The 17,284-nt window shown below is 33.0% G+C and overlaps 1 protein-coding gene across 1 annotated transcript in view; it reads left to right on the top strand.

The window, feature by feature from the left end:
• The window catches only part of LOC133200994 (laminin subunit gamma-3-like), a 159,231-nt gene that overhangs the window by 16,012 nt on the left and 125,935 nt on the right, over nucleotides 1-17,284 (top strand). The window contains exon 2 of the mRNA XM_061336800.1: nucleotides 4,696-4,830. Within this exon, the coding sequence (XP_061192784.1) occupies nucleotides 4,696-4,830 (135 nt within the window). The remainder of the gene's footprint in view (nucleotides 1-4,695; nucleotides 4,831-17,284) is intronic.

Raw genomic sequence — 17,284 nt, 5'->3', positions numbered from 1 at the left:
AGTACATACTGCCAGTTTGAGGTGGCTTCTTGATAGCAGTGTGTTTACCATCTAGGGCGCCAACAACATGGGGGACGTTCCATCTCTGCTCAAACTGGACAGCTAAAGCTTTCCAGGCTTCAGGGGTCACAGGTGAGCTAAATACCTCATATTTGTATGCTTGTACAATTGCCTGGCACACTTCTGGGACCATTTTTGAGATACTGGACACTCCACACCTAAATGCATACGCAAGTGACAGATACCTATCTCTAGTGGCAAGGTGCCTCAGGATCACCGCCAGTTTCAATGCAGGTGAAAGAGGTTGCCTAAAACTGGTGACTTCCATCTCAGTCTCTGGGGTTATCCTCTGCAAGACTTCATCAAATAGCTCTGGCGTTAGCTGTGTATAATTTTGGAATGCTGCTGGATCCTGAGACAAGCCTCAGGTGACTGTCCAGAAGATTAGAGAAGTGGCTGAACTGTTGTCTTCTCTCCTATGTGAGCCAAGGTCGCATCCAAAAGTGCCTATGTGCAGCTCTTTTAACCCTTTTTTGATGATGTTGTACATTGTCTATCTGCTGCTCTTCCTCTTCTTTGATAGCAATAACATATGAACATAGTAGCACTGCAAACATCACCTTGTCATCAACCCCAACTTCTGCCATTCTTATTGATTGTATGTTTTTGCTGTGTTTACTTTTTAATAGATAAAATATAATGGACTCAATATATTCAGATTGTTTATAAAAATATATCTGTTGGAGTACAATTGTAGCTCAAAGCATGTTTCATCTTCAAGTTGATCAAAATCGTAAAAGGCATTGTTGTTCTATTGCAAATTAGCACAACAGGGTGTGATGAACTTATTATATCATAAGAGTACATATTTAAATGTAGAAGGTCATTTCAAATTGGGGACTGGGATCATTATATTTGTAACAGGTCGAGGTTCTTTTGTCAACTAAATTTTGATAATCCTATTGGAATGTAATTAATCTTATCTCAACGGGTAGTCAGATCATCAGAGATTGCGTCACATGAAATTTATCCAACATGACCACACCGCATCATAGCGCAACGAATCATATGAAAATGCATCTATGCGCATATCTTTGTATCTTGACATGAAATTCAATAAAAACTCTGCGATCAGCTACGAAGTATCAGTCGTGGCATTCATAACAGACCGCACGACAGTGGGAATGTAGCAAATCGCGCGCATAAACAACACACGCATGATGGTTCTTAGTTATGAGACATCGATGCTTATTATGAGATATTCTCAATTTGATACTCCCTAATTACAAGATATTCCATACTTGGAAGTCAATCTTCGAATTTCTCCATTTTCAAAAGTACAATGTGGTTCAAGGGCTGCACATTCCTTATTGCAGAACTGCATGTTATATAAAAATTTTATTTGAGATGTTTTGTGGAATTTTTATACAATAAAACTTATACAGTTAATTGAGATTTTACAATGTCTTTTGATTGTTTGAATTTCTAGTATCTATATTAGAAAAAAAAATTTTTTTTTTTGGAATGGAAAAAAACGATCATGACATCTTAATCAGTGAATAAGAAAGTTGTTGGAGGCAGATACGATGCCATAAAATTTGCAAAGTTTATTATGATTTTATATAATTTAAAAAAAATTAAGCCATTATCTGGGACACAAAAACTACTGAATGGATGCTAATTATCAAAGCTATAATTACAAAGATTGTGACAGACAAAAGTTACCCATATATTTCATCCGTATTTGAAAATTCTATCATTCCTTGAATAAAATGTACCCTTTAAAAAATGTAAGAAAAACAGCTACACAAATACATGTGCATGAAATATTAGGATTTTCTTGCAAATTCAGTGGGCTTAATTTACATCTAGGTCAGTCTTCTCCTGCATGCATGTGTTCACAAATTAAACTTTTTATTGTGCAGTGACTAGCAGGATCAGTTCATATTAAGAGTATGTATGAGAAATAACATAATTATGACAATACACCACAATTTATAGTACCTAATGCAAAAAAAAAGCCACTGAAATGACTGAACTTTCGTTTCTGGCATTTCAGGACAGTTTTTTCTTCAAACCTTATTTTATAATAAATCTAATGTAGAAAATTTCATGCAATAAATTGTTTAACAACTTCAATTAATACATGTCCTCATCATACTACGGAAATATGAATTTACTTATTAAAATACATTATTTGTGAAAAATTGCAATAAACTTTCATTTCCATATCATTTTACAGATTCTTATAACATTTTATTTCATTCAGTGCCAGTCGCCGTGTGGTGCAGTGATTAGAGCATTTGCTCTAGAGTCATGGACATGATTCACGGGTTCGAATCCCACTGTAGGATGTAGAGACTGGTCCTTCAAGTGAGACTGGTAAACCGAGGTCCCATGTCACAGTAAGGGCTGGGCAGAAAAAAGATCCCTCACTGCTCAATGGCCCCGAGTGCTGAATATAGATCTAAATTTGCAGCCCACTAATGGCAATGGTGGTGTCTTCCTTTTGAGTGAAAAATTCTCGAGAGGGACGTTTAACATGCCACCATCTAACAGTGCTCACAGTACTTTGATTATAAAAGGGTTTTTCTTATTATGATGTTCACTTATTGGGAACATATTATTATTACTTTTTGTTTGTTTCTGTAAACTTTCTTCTTTCAAATACTACTCCTTCATCAGTTTTGGTCCGATTAAAGGCCCTTGCACAACTGGCACATGATTTGGATTGTAAACTGTTGCCGAAGTAATCATATATGGAAAGATAAATTTATGGTAATAAATTGTTTTAAGTAAAGTTCAATTTGGTTGAATCCTGTATTTGATATGTATTATATTATGTTAGTATGTTTTGGTATTTCATTGTGACCCTCCTTTTTATTTATGTAATATGTTTTGTAATGCACCCCACCAGGGGCCTCCTTGTTTTAATTTTATCCAATCATTGTACAGTATTTTGTTTATGTAAGTAGTTACATAACACACCCTGTCGGGGGCCTCTCGATTTAGTTTCATCCAAAAGCTGATCAGCATCTTTCATTATCATTTTTGTTTTTGTCGAGAGTGGCTGTATTTTCCATAGCTACCCTCCTCCACCCCAACTGTTTACTAACCACCTTTGTATTTCACTAATAGATACATTGTATGTGTTTGTTATCTGTTTGCAGAATTTTTGGCCACCTTTCTTGCTTTTGTGTTATCATCTAGTTCTGGGAGGCCATTTCAGTGTATAATGTTTGTTGTAATTATGTAATATGTACTCATTTTGGTCTGTTTTACCTATAATGTTTATTACAGGAAATATTGGTTTTTGGCCTCCCAGTAATTTTTATAACGTGGATTTTATCATCATTTTTAATAAATGACATTTATGGATTGGAAGAAGTTTTACTTAAAAGTATTTGTACGAAATTTGCACGATCTAAAGCGACCATTGTGCGATGCAAACGCATTATATCTTGGAGTGCGATATATCTTGCATCTATATGTGACTTTTGTACAATGAAAGCGAGTGTTGTAAGATAATGTGATACGCTTGCACAAGTGATCAGGTGATCGGACGATTAAATGTGCGCCAATGCGATTGGATGTGCAGTGCTCATGCAATCATGTGTTCCATGGTACAAATGTTCCTGCGAGTGCATTTAAGCAACACCCATCTGCCACACAATTCTAAATTTAAAGGACCAGACATAGTGCTGTGATTTTTCTTATTTCTTCTTAATATTGACACCGTTTTGAATGAGTAATTAATTATTGACTATATGATTATGACAGCAAAGTGTTTCAGCAGTTTGATATCATATTGGTGTATATATATATAATATATGGTGTGTATATATAATATCTGCATGGCAGATTGAAGCTGATAAATTATGCAACGATGGTACAAATTTTGCAAGATTACATGCACACGTTGAGCAAACAGTCTTGTGGTCACAAAACACATGCAAAGACAGCTGCAGTTCATCTTGCGACCTTTAAAAATGGTGCATCACTCTTATGAGAACACAAAACATTGTAAGATGTTCATACTAATGTTCATGCGTTGTACTGTGATAATTTGGATTGCATTCAGTGGCGTCTAAATATTGTGCATGTCTAATATATCGAGGAGACTTGATGCAACCACTTAAACGCATGCAACGAATGTGTGACATTGTGCAACATATGCTAGAGCTCATGTGAAGCTAAAACATTCTGGGTTGCGTTCAAGATTGTAACGGCTAACCTAGCAGCTAGGTGTTAGATATCTATCTCTATTGAACGGACAGCTAGCCTAGCTGCTTAGTGTTAGATTTCGAATATACATGTATCAGTATAAACTAATTTTTGGAACAAATTCTTAAAAAATGCTCGTACAGTTTTGGTCCAATTTTGATAAAACAAAATGACATTTATGGAAGACATTTGTAGTAAACGAAAGGTACATAATCCTGTATATTGGTGGGGGGTTTTGTTTGTGTGTGTGTGTGTTTTTTTTTTTTTTGGTTATTTGAACTTTTTGTGTTGCCATGGTAATAAAAGATATTTGTGAAATCAAGCATTGATTAATGAAGCTTTACTTAGAAGGTCAAACATGCATTCATGCTTTTAATCACATTTCGCTTTTGCACAGCTTTCTCCATGGTTTTTTCAAATGTAGAGAATCCTGCTATGGCAGATGTTAATAGAACTTTCTCTACCTTTCAGGTAAAATCATCAGCTGGATTATATTGTTGTTTTTGATATCAGAGGCCAGTGGTTTAGGTTATGAACTGTCTATCAACTGTACAGTGCACTATGTGACATGTCAAGCATGTATTGCTGGTTCTTTTGCAAACAGTTGTAAGTATACAGCTCTATTTGTTAATGCAATATTTAAATAAGGAGTGTAAAGATATACCTATATACCACATTAATACACAGAAAAATTATACCATGTCATGGTAAAAAAAATGTAGTTCTTATCATTATATCCCATTATATTCATTATATCCCAATGTAATGTTTTAAGCAATTCATGTTTTTGGCTCACCTTGACGAAGTCAAGATGAGCTTATGCAATACCGTCAGCGTTAGCGTCGGCGTCCCGGTTAAAGTTTTAGGAGCTCTCCATTCCCAAGTACCTATAAGCCTCACCTAGACCAAACTTGCATGGATGATGCATCTAGGGATGGACACTACCACACTTGCTTCGGATGCTGGATCTGACCTAGATTTTCCAAAGGAGTGACCAGGTTAAAGTTTTTGGAGCAAGTCCATTCCCAAGTAACTATAAGCCCGACCTGAACCAAACTTGCATGGATGATGCATCTAGGGATGTACACTAACCTACATTCTTTGGATGTTGGATCCGACCTATATTTTCCTCATAAGTGAATTAACCAAATTAGCATGGATGCTGTAACTATGGATGGACACTTCCAGACTTGCTTTGGATTCTGAATCTGACCTACTTTTTTCAGGGAAATTTTTTGGAGTAGCGATATAATATTATGGCCTCTTATGACTTTACTTGCATAGATGGTGCATCTAAGGATGAAAACTTCCAGACTTGCTTTGGATGTTGAAACTGACCTAAATTTTCTTGATTAGTAAACAGGTTAAAAGTTTTCTGAGCAGGTCTATTTCCAAGAATCTATAGGTCCTACTGAAACCAAAATTGCATGGATATTGATCTTTGGATGTATACCAACTAAAAAAAAAATATGATGTGAAATTTGCCTTACTTATAGATAACATTCATTGAGGTGAGCTTCGTAATCTTTGATAACCTATGTTTTTAGCTCTTCTGAGCCAAAGGCTCAAAGAGCTAATGCTATGGCCATTTGTGCGGTGTGCGTAAACTTTTTAGAATATGAGCCATAACTCAAGAACCCCTTGGCCAATTATTGTCAAATTTGTCACAGGGTATCCTTGGCCCAAGGGCTCCTGTTTTTACTAAAACTAGGGTTGTGACCCTTAAACAAGGGGAGATAATTAGGTAAATAAAACCAAAAGTACTGGATGCTAAAAAATCTTCTCAAGAACCACTGGGCAGATTATCACCAAACTTACATAAAAGGATGAAGATGTGTTTTAGATTAACATTTGGCACAAGGCATCACCCTGGGGCAAAGGGCGTGGTCTCAAGGTCACTTCAAAATTGACCAAAAATTACATTTTATTAAAATGTTGATATTTGGCTTACTATAAGGACAAGGATCATCAAATCTTGTCAGTTGATGCATCTAAGGACTTCATATCATGTTGACTCAAAAGTAGGTCACGGTGACCTTCTTTTTGAATTTTGCGGCCATTCTTTTACGCAATGATTTAGAGTAGGGATGTCAAAATATTTATTTTCTTTAGTCAAATATTCGATTGCTTTATTCGAACGATAGTCGAATATATTCGAAACTTTTTCGGAAACTAAAATTTTATTTCAAACTTCACTGGTACATCACATATTTAACCCCCAAATCCCCTTTTTTAAAATTTATTAAAGAGTTACATCATATGTTACACACAAATGTTCACATGGACCTAAAATGTGGAAAGCGTGTTTTTATTTACTTAAAATAGACAGCTAATTTCTCCAAAATGTACGATTTCCCCGTCAATCATGTTCATAAATCGGTGTGTGAAGTCGGTGTTTTAGGAAGCATAAAAAAATGACAGTGCGATATGTTTTTTAAAGCTTATCAAAATGGGGGGGGGGGGGGGGCACACATGGTGTCTGTGGTGATGTTAAATATTTGAATATACTTTTTGTACCAACTATCAAAATGTCTTTAAAATATGTAAAAGAATATCAATTTTTTAATAATTATCGTAGTGTCCAAACGTGTCACGGCTATAAAGGGTACATGGTTATAAAGAAACAGGGTGACATGCGATAGGGATATTTGCCTAAACTATCAACTTCATCTTCGATTGGATAAGTAAAATTTTCAGAATGTATTCCCTTAAATATTTATTATACTGCATTAGTAAAATACAGGTTATTCCAGGTGAATCCCAGACGGAGATCAGACTATAATTGCTATCAAAACATATTTAACACCTATTATTCTATACCTAATTATCAAATGTGTGCAAAACGGGAACACACCTGGGTACATGTATGAGATCAAGCCCAATTAATAATTTTACAAAGAAAGCGCAGTATAGCGAGATAATTTTATTACAAAAACAACACATTAATTGACGACTAATTCTTGCAGAAGTGAAGCATTTCTAATCACCGTACTTTCTGTTTGTAAAGTCAGCAGTTTTTAATGAGGAAAATTATCTTATCGACAGTGTCTGAGGGAAGATGATTTCTCAATTTTAGGAGGAGAATTCCATCTCTTATCACTCTTTTATTGAATTTATTTATTCGAATGTCGTTTCGTTGTTCGATCGTCGGTCCTTTCGACTGATGGTCGAATAGTCGACTATTCGTTGACATCCCTAATTTAGAGGCATATTTTGAACAATTTTAGGCCTATGATCTTCAAACTTTGTCAGTTTATGTATCTTGGGTCCTCAAAGTACGTCAACTAAAAATAGGTCACCTTGACCTACTTTTTGAATTTTATGGCTAATCTTTTTCAAAACAATTTAACAGTCATTATGAAATTCACAGCTTAAGTGGTTTGTTCAATGATGTGTAGCTCTAATACCCCTATTATGTCACATGGATCTGTTAATCATGCCCTGCAGGTGGTTGAACCAACACGGGTGTTAACACCTTTCTGTACACCATGTATATCCCTTTTTTGGTCAAACAATTAAAATTCCTACAGAAGTCATTGTTGAATATTTCAGTGTACCCATTGCGTACAAGGAAGTTTCACTTCTATCATTTCATAAAAAATTATTATTATTTTGTATTGGTTTCCAAGTCAACCTATTTTAGATTAGCGATAAATGAATTTATAACTTCCAAGAACGTATCCATTTAATAGTAAATTCAAGATAAGCTTGTTTAGTCAGTTATTAATCTAAAAAATATTTGTGACTATCAACACTTATCAACAAAGGGAACACATATATCTCAATACTCATGTTCCCGCAATTTTTATCTCCAAAACAAAGGAGTTGCAATAACATACATATATTGATTCGTAATATTACTACAGTAACATTGCTCTTTAAATTTAGGAATACTAAAGAACTGGGTATGGTAAGCCCAATAATCGGCCCGGTAAAATTGGCAAAAAATTAAATGCAGGTTTACATTTTATCAAATGTATCAAGTTACTGTTGAGGTTTCCCTGTGTGTGAAATGGGCAACAATTTTTATCAACACAAGCGCCCTTTCATTTATATAACATTTAAAACCAGTCTTATATTCCGGAATTCCCTTATTTTGGACGTTTTCCTCCTCTTCGAGTCTATATTTCGATATGGCCGCATCCGAGTATGTATGCGAAACTTCACAGAAAGAACAAATGTAACCCAATTTCTAAAATTAAAAAGAAAAAATGACCTTACAAAAGTGCGGCCACATCCGCTTTTATAAAAAAAAAAAAAGAAGTTAAAAATGCTGCAAATTTGGATAGACGTCACTTTTCTCCACAATTAATCTAATATACTTTTAAAGAAATGAATTGTTTAATTCTTTATCTGAAGGTTTTATTATTCTTTTTATTGTCTTTTAAATTCAATTCTGCAGTTGAAAAATAATTTAATACAATTTATGCAAATGAAAACCATATAAACCTTTCTCAGTGAAATTTATTATGGGGCATTACATGTAATTAAGGAAGCGATTGCAAGGCGTCACGAGATTGACTCATGTGAGGTTTCAAAAAAGAAAGTTTATGGTAACCATTTCTGGAATAAGGGGCGTGGTATGATTGCGCCAATGACAAAAAGTTCTCTTGGCAATATTTTATGAACAGAGAAAGGATAGGAAATGAGTGTTGGGGAGTGTCGATGCAGATTTTTTCATCTACGTGTTTTGACATGTCTAGCTTTTGTGTATATGTTCTGAATGTTGAAAACTATTTCATTAATAAATTGAATTTGTATCTGGATCTTTATGTCCTCTTGTTTTAATTAATTAAAATATTAGAATTTACTATTGGATCTATATCAACGTATATATTCATTTCCTAGAAGATTCAGACGGTGTGATTTTCTCAATGATTAATGAAAATGGATGAACAGATGGACCAATGTGATTTTGATATACAACTTTATGTTATAGACTAGTTTGAGGTTGCATGCTGGACATGAACATCTTTTTTTAAATATTGCAGAGGAAATTTGTTTTCCTCTATAAGATCTTTTCTAGCATTTTCAACACTTACATTGGCCATGTAAACATTGAATCATCGGTGCATATATTGTGTAAACATTTTGTTGTAAAATGTTTTATGCGTCGTATTTTGTCAAAAAATTGAAACTGAACACACTTATTCTGACAGAAAAGAAAAGTTCCTTTTTGCAAGTTTTCACAAATCTAGCAAAAAATAATTTTTAAAATAATAATTTTTGAAAATTCACAAGGACATGAACAAACACCCTTCACGCCAGCATATTTTATGAAGCGCATAAGCATGAAGCGATGCAAATTTATGTCATTCAACAATTATTTTTGAAACTCAAGTTTCTAGTTTTGACGTCAAGTGTGGAATTATGACATCACAATGGAGATATTCTTGCTCCCTCATGTTCTCATGTGCCTAGTTCATGAGAAGATGATGCGAAGAATATTAAGGAAAAAAAATTGCAAATGTAAATATTAAATAGCAAATCACTATTTTTTGCCAAATAAGATATTAGGATTTTTATATATTTATTGCAGATACAAGTTCTATGAAATAATTAACCCCTATTCATTTAATATGTTCAGACAGTTCAGACAGGTGTCTACCCCCACCCCCACCCCCACCCCCCCACCCCACCCCCCTTTCCAGGTCACAGTGCAGAGACCTCGATGTTTGTTCAGCACATGAACAATTTCCCCTTGAACCACTGTGTACTGGTTTAGAATATATATATTTATATTGATATAATAACGGAATGAATGTTTTGGAGACGGGAAAATAAAAGAAACAAATGTGCATGTTGTTATTTTTTTGAGTACATGATTTTATTTTTTACTTTTGTTATTCTGATTTACATATAAAATGAGCAACAAATGCAAGATTTTCAGAAAAAAAAAGTATTTATTAATCTAAACATATTGTTTTTTCTTTAGTCTTTTAACAGACTATACATATTTAAGGTTCAGCAGCAAACCATAATACAAAAATTTATGAAATCTTATTAAATTTTATGAAGGGGGGGGGGGGGGTTGAAATGCATGTAGCTTAAAAATGAATGTGATGACCTTACTTCATATTTTAACCATAAGTCACTTATAATAATTTGTACAAAATATATTAGTTTTTGGAAAATTCATTGGGTAATATTTTGTCAAGACGTTGAGAACTGCTCTTGAGGTGAAAATATTACTGCAAATTTACAATGAATACTCCCCAAAGCAGCGGTGGCATTAATACATCTATCAATAGTTTTCGATACAATGTTTATTTTCATTGAATATAAAGCATATTATTTAATATCTAGTGGAATTTATTTTATTTTGTTTCAATTTTGATACCTGTCTGGGATATATAAAATTTCACTTCATAATTATCAAAATATTGAAAAACTGCAGTTACCATGGCAACCATCTCATCCTTATAACCCTGATGACCATGGTTGAAATTTTCATATTATGATACCATTAATGTAAGGCAAATTATTTGTGAAAAAGAGAAAAATTCATGAGCAGATTTTTTTCACGGACCCTTGCAATCGCTTCCTTAATGACGCAATGCATTGAAAACATGACGTCACAATTAAAGAGCAATCATGTTGAAAATATGTACTTGAAACAAATTCTTCCATCTTCGTAACTATGATAAATATTCAATCAATATTTACAGCGTAAAAAAAGTAATAAAGACATAAGTTGGGCTGGTTCAGATGATTAATTTAAGTTTAATTACATACATGTACAGTCAAACTTGTCATAGAGGTCACCTTTATCCAACGGTCACCTGTCCTTTGCGGTCATTTTATTTCCTCGCAATGAATTTTCCAATATAATGTAATTCTATTAAGCAGTCACCTGCGTAACGTGGTCAGCGGTCATCAAATTTCATGTAAATCGTCGTTTTACCTCGTATATAGTGGCCATTTTATCCAATCATGTGACCAGATCTAGAGTCAGGTGACTTCCAATTTTTGTCACTAATTGTAAATAATTGGTCTAGTGTGGCCATGAGATCATGGAAAAATAATTAGCCTAATGAAAACCATTTAAAATATTGGATAATTTATTTATTTCATTTTAAGAAAACTCAAACAAGGGTGCTAATGACCGAAATGGTTATCAGGAAAACGAACGTATGAAAATCTTACGTTATCATGATTATGGAATTGGAATCTGGTTTAAAAAATTCCGAGTGATATTAAAAAACAACGCATCCTTATTTATCTATTAATGGATACAATATTTAGTTGTTTTCTAATTATTAGTTCACATTTGGCATGCCCAACTCCGATAGGTGTTATTGTGTAAACACATGGCAGGCAGTTTTTAACACCTAGGAAACGTATTATTTGTAGAAACCCTAATTGACTGTGTTTGTTTACACAATTTGTCCTGATTATTGTGATTTTCACCTAGGTAAGACGATTGTTTCGATTAGTCACACTTCATTGCTCATAACACCTGTGAATTTGATATCAATTTGTATTGTGCACTGCCTTGATCAACTGAGAGTACATGACTTGTCTGTTTATTACGCAATGGTTTATGCATTTTTAATCATACAAATCTTAATTTAACGTAACTAAACGTGTTCTTTAAGATACAGTTTAATTAAAAATTCATTATATTTAATTCATGGCATTACATGATAATTTCTTTTTAAAAAAAGAAAGTTTGTTGTTGTTTGGATGGAGGATAATGCAATGCCCTAATAAACTCAATAGACATATACGAGGGGTGATCAAAAAGTTCGAGAGCTAATTGAATAACTTCCATGAAAGAAATGAAATTAGGTTTTTGTGTTCGTTATTTTTTTAAGTAGTCCTCTCTGATTTAAATGCACATTTGCCACCGTTCTGCCCATGCACGAATCATGTGATACAGGCAGTCACGTGACATGCTCCGAAGCATTCCGTTCACAGGATGTAAAAGATTTTTCCGAGTCTTATATTTCTTACCATGCAAGTTATTTTTAATAACAAGAACAATCAACTTGTCAAAAATGGCCAAATCTCGGCAATAGGATGGGTGGATAAGGATATCCTTTCCCGGAATGAGCATGGTGACCATCACAACCCGAGTCTTCTGTCTTGGGAGCATTGTTTATTAAATGTGGATATAAGGCATGGCACCTTCTTTTTATCATATCTGATATGATTAAAGTCTAAAGTAAATGATATTTTAGGGATTTAATAACTGTATTATTGTTAAGATATTCAACAATTTTTCTAACTGTAACTTGGCAGTCTTTCATATCAAATTGCTCAACTGAGGACACATCTCTTCCCCAGCTTGCTTTCACTGGGCAAGAGAACAAACATCATTTTTATGAGTTGATGGTATCAACTCATGTTATGTGACTTGTAAGGGATTCCCCAGTGTGTCGAAACTAATCACATTTTCATTTGAGTATTTTGCGAAAGGGTTCTTGTATAATATTGGTTTATTTGAAGTTTTCATGATCTACAGAACAGGAATATGTTTCCTGATATGCTTTGAAGTTTTTATAAACATAAATATTTATTATTTATTTTATTGGAATTTGTGTCCATCCGCAAAAGAAAATAGTGTTTAATAGGGACATGCGGTCAACAAAAGTGACATGTCGTGCAAACAAAATTTTGATTTATAAATCAATAAAAGTTTTATGTAATAAGAGTTATTTTGAAAACAGATATTTAAAGAAAATTCACATAATTGAACATTGTACAAACCAGGTTATTTTTAAAAGATTGACGTGCTGGTGGTACATTATATAAATAAACTACCCCTGCGAGAGTATCAAGAATAATTCTTGAACTTTTAAGAAAAGTTCATGAAATATATTCTTGAATCTGCTCATGAAATATTCATGAAGATCCTATGAAGTTAAAATTGGACACTCATGATTTCATGAATTTTATTCATGAAAACCAAGTTCAAGAATATTCAAGAATAGTGGGTTGTTCATGAATTACTTACTACTCTTGAAAATTCATGAACTTCCTTATAGAATTCATGAAATCATAGTGTCCTGTGAATTTTAGCTTCATTAGATCTTTCATGAACATTTCAGGAACTTTTTAAGAATATTATTCTTGAATTACGTAATTTGACAGAAGGCCAAATTGGCAAAACCACTGATTACCCTCAAAATACATGTACATAAACATTCTATTTAAAAATTTGATAATATATAAATAATGACTACAACATTCTAAATTAAATGCTATGTATTAAATTAATTCATTGAATTTATAAATGTATACAGCTTTTAGCCAACACACTCTTAAACAATTACATGTACAGCCTGGATCAGTTTCAGAATCTTAAACAACGCTTGTGTTCTTCTTATGGCACGTTCAAGTAAGTCAGATGCCTGTGTTGCATTTGTTATCCCTGTCAACTTTGCTTCCTGACATTCCAAAAATGAATTTTTCTCTATGGGTGTCTGCTGGATCACTCACTAATTCATCCAAAATTGAAATCCATCCTTTAAATCATGACGTGGTTTTTTTTCTAGCTCTTTTACAATAGGCCTTGTTTTTCATTTCACTCTCCCTGAAATTACATATACATGTATATAAATGATATGCCAAATAGAAATAAATATTACAGGGAACAGGATACTTTTAAATAATATGGGAATTGTGGTGATGCTGCAACTGGAGGCCAGAAAAAAAATATAGGAATTACCTGTCTTTTATACAGAATATTTGGTCTTTAATTTATAAAGAGTCAGGAATCCTCAGAGACGAGTCAAAGTAAATTTGTTCTAATCAGTAAAGAAAATTCAAAAATGATTTTAGTTTCAATTTAGAATCAAGTTTCCTTTTTTTCTTCAATTTGAGCTAATCCATGGGCACATGGGGGTGTGTATGCCCCCCCTTCCCTTTCCATATTTTATTATAAAATATAAAAAAAAAATATTCTGAGACCAAAACACACAAGTTTTTTAAAATAAATTTTTAAAATATATTTCATCAAAATTCATTTTATTTAACAATAACTGAAATTATATTTCTCTCCGAGTTATTTTTTTTAAAATCACGTTTGGTTGGCATGCGTGCAACAAGTGTGCTAATCAACAAATTCGGAACCAAAATAATTAAAGAATTATGTTCTTACCACATGCTTTCTGTATTGCAGTTCTTCCTTTCGATGAATATAATAGTTAACACTCCATTAAAAAAATGTTGACAGAATCTAGATCTATCGACAATCTTCTGACAATGCAATGCACATCTTCCTTCCTTTCAATCTATTAAAAAATTTGGCGCCCGCGTAACTGCTAAACTAATCAGTAATGATGATATAAATCAGCTACCAGAAGCGTCCAATCAAACGACGTTTTCTAAAAACGATTGAGGTTGCGATTCAAATCATACCCGTAATATTAATTGGCCGCCAATGTATTTCTTGTTTGGGGTACCTTGATAAAAAATGGTAAATAAATAGGCCTAGTTAATCGTGGACTGGTACTATTAAATAAGGTTTTACTTTTTTAATTATATTTATGCCAACGTTTCTACAAACTTTAAAAAAATCTTTGAATAAAAAGGGTGTGAAAAATTATTGATACGAATTGCCTCGCCACCCGCTAAAAAGATGGCGGCCTTTTTGTTTTTCGGTGGGCGACAGAAGTTTGTAAACTTGAGGATTTACAATATAGACTGCATTGGAGGTTATATTTTAAATGCACACCATCCAAACAACATCCACAGAAAGACCAGCACTGTTCCGCCTGCATTCATCAGCTCACAACATGAGTAAGTTTTCATCTGTTTTATACATGTTACAAGCGGGGGATGGATATCGTGTGCACAACCTGCAAGGTTGTTGTTTCATATGTTCTTAAATTAATTATATTTTTATGGCCCTATTTATTGTTTGGTTTGTTCGAATTTCAAAATGAGATTGGCAAGGCATTTGCTTTTCTCTCAAGAATGAAACAAGAGGGAGATAAAATACGATTTAAAATTATGTATGCAGTGTTGTTAGTTGACAGAGTTTGACACAATCCGTGTCCTCACAGATTACTTAGTAGGCAAAAAGTACCGATATTATTGTGGAAATATTTTTATAAAGTATTTAAACTTAATATTTTTTTTAATTATCTAGCTTATTGAATTCAGGGAAAACGATTGTGTTTCTATTTATACATCAAAATTATTCACATAAATTGAAACTTAAGTCATCACAGGCATACTAGACGTATAGATTACCTACTTTGAAACTATGCAGATAGTTGCTGAATGTTTTGTTTGTTTTTGTTTTGTTTTTTGTCAGTGTCTATTCATTTAAAATATAACTTTCATTAAGAGAGTACAATTTTTACAGGTCTAACAAAGAAACAACTAGAGCTGAAATATCCCAAAAGACTGAAGAATCAGCGGCAAGAATCAGCTATGTTTATCAGTGAAGGAGAATTGACAGGAGTATGATTCTTATGGAACCAAGTTGTTTTGGATCTTCTCATGCAAGCACACAATTTGAAACTGACATCATAGACAAGACTAATATGATATCTTTTCAGATGATCGGCAACATGTTTATTAACCTCACAATTTTTATTTTCTACTTTAAGATGTTACCATATAAAAAAATAAATATATATGTTGTAAATTTTAGAACCATTTATGCCCATGAACAAAAATGTTGCAATAGGCATGGAGGCTTTTTTAAAATAATAAATTATAAGTTTTAGGGATCAAATTTTTTTTTTTTTTTAACATACTGGACTGTGAGTGATGGTTATCATTACTTGAAAACATTGATGATTCATGTATTTCTTAAATGGACATGAGAAAATACAATTCATGTTAATGTGTATGTACCACAATTGTATACATCTTTTGCATTTTAAGACGTAAATTTATGTAAATTCCCTGATTTGCAACTTATTACTGATAGTCTATAATGATGTTAAAAAAAATCCAGCAAGCTTTTCTGTCTATTTAGTCTTTCCATTTCAACATTGAACAGTATTGTAATACATGTATTGTTAAGCAATTACCAATGGAGAAAACACTCAGTTAATTAAAATTGTACTTAAAATTCAATATCAATAAATTTGAATCATTATAGAATTTAAATTGTATTGAGTCATGAATAATCATGAATAATCATGAAACTTGTGTTGCTGTGTAATGTTGAAGATTTTCGAATTTCATAAAGGTTCATCATTGTTCATGAAGTATAAATTTTTTTCAGTATGAATGTGTTCATGAATTAAATTCATGAACTACTTTTATGAAACTATTATGAATCTTTTATGAGCATTCATGAACAATGATGAACAACTCATAAAAGTTCTTTAAGTCATGAATATCATCTCGCAGGGGTAATTCTTGCGCTGTTATGCTAATGAACAGAGCAGTTTTCCCACGTTAATGATGAATCGTTCAACACAGAACAGAAAACACTACCTATGTTTGTAAACAAAGCGAGAAGTTTGCAGTAAAGAAGGTCGAAGTAAGTCAACTACTAATCTCGAACGGAAGAAATAAGCTGTACCAGTAAAAACAGTTTTGAAATTAAAGTTCTTATTTCTTGTGCAAGCAATAAAAGATTTTGATTGCTTCAAGGGTTAGATTTTTTCAGCAGTGGAGAACTTTGTGCTCCAATTTCTTTTTCTCTGTTAAAAACAATGTCTTCCACAATCTAGATCTGTTTCACAGCAAGCTTTAAATACAGCAATGGTCACTTAACACGCCTGTTATTCTTATCTCTTTATTTGTCGGCACTACACTGGAAAGTGGTTTCCTTTAATATGTCCAGCTGTGTTTTGCTATCAGATGCTGGCCATGTTATAAAGTGAATTAATAGTGCTGAAGGCAATAAATAAGAACAAAAACAAAAAAATTAAGTGGGGTGTTATTGATAAATTAAACGTGAAATGCATATTTATAAATGTGAAGAGATCAAGAAATCAAATTAATTCAAGAGTAGATAGATCATGTAATTAAATAGTCAATATCATGCCATTGTGATAAATTTAAAGTCTTCAGTCGAAAAGCCGAAAGAATTGAAATTTTTTAATGTGCATACTTTTATCAATGAAAGTCAAGTAGTTGAATTTCA

This window comes from Saccostrea echinata, unplaced genomic scaffold (assembly GCF_033153115.1).
Source record: "Saccostrea echinata isolate AGI-Se365-2 ecotype Australia unplaced genomic scaffold, CSIRO_AGI_Sech_v1 ptg000042l, whole genome shotgun sequence".
NCBI classification, from domain to species: Eukaryota; Metazoa; Mollusca; class Bivalvia; order Ostreida; family Ostreidae; genus Saccostrea; species Saccostrea echinata.
Note: the sequence above shows the minus strand (reverse complement) of the source record. Positions and strands in the feature narration are given on the sequence as shown.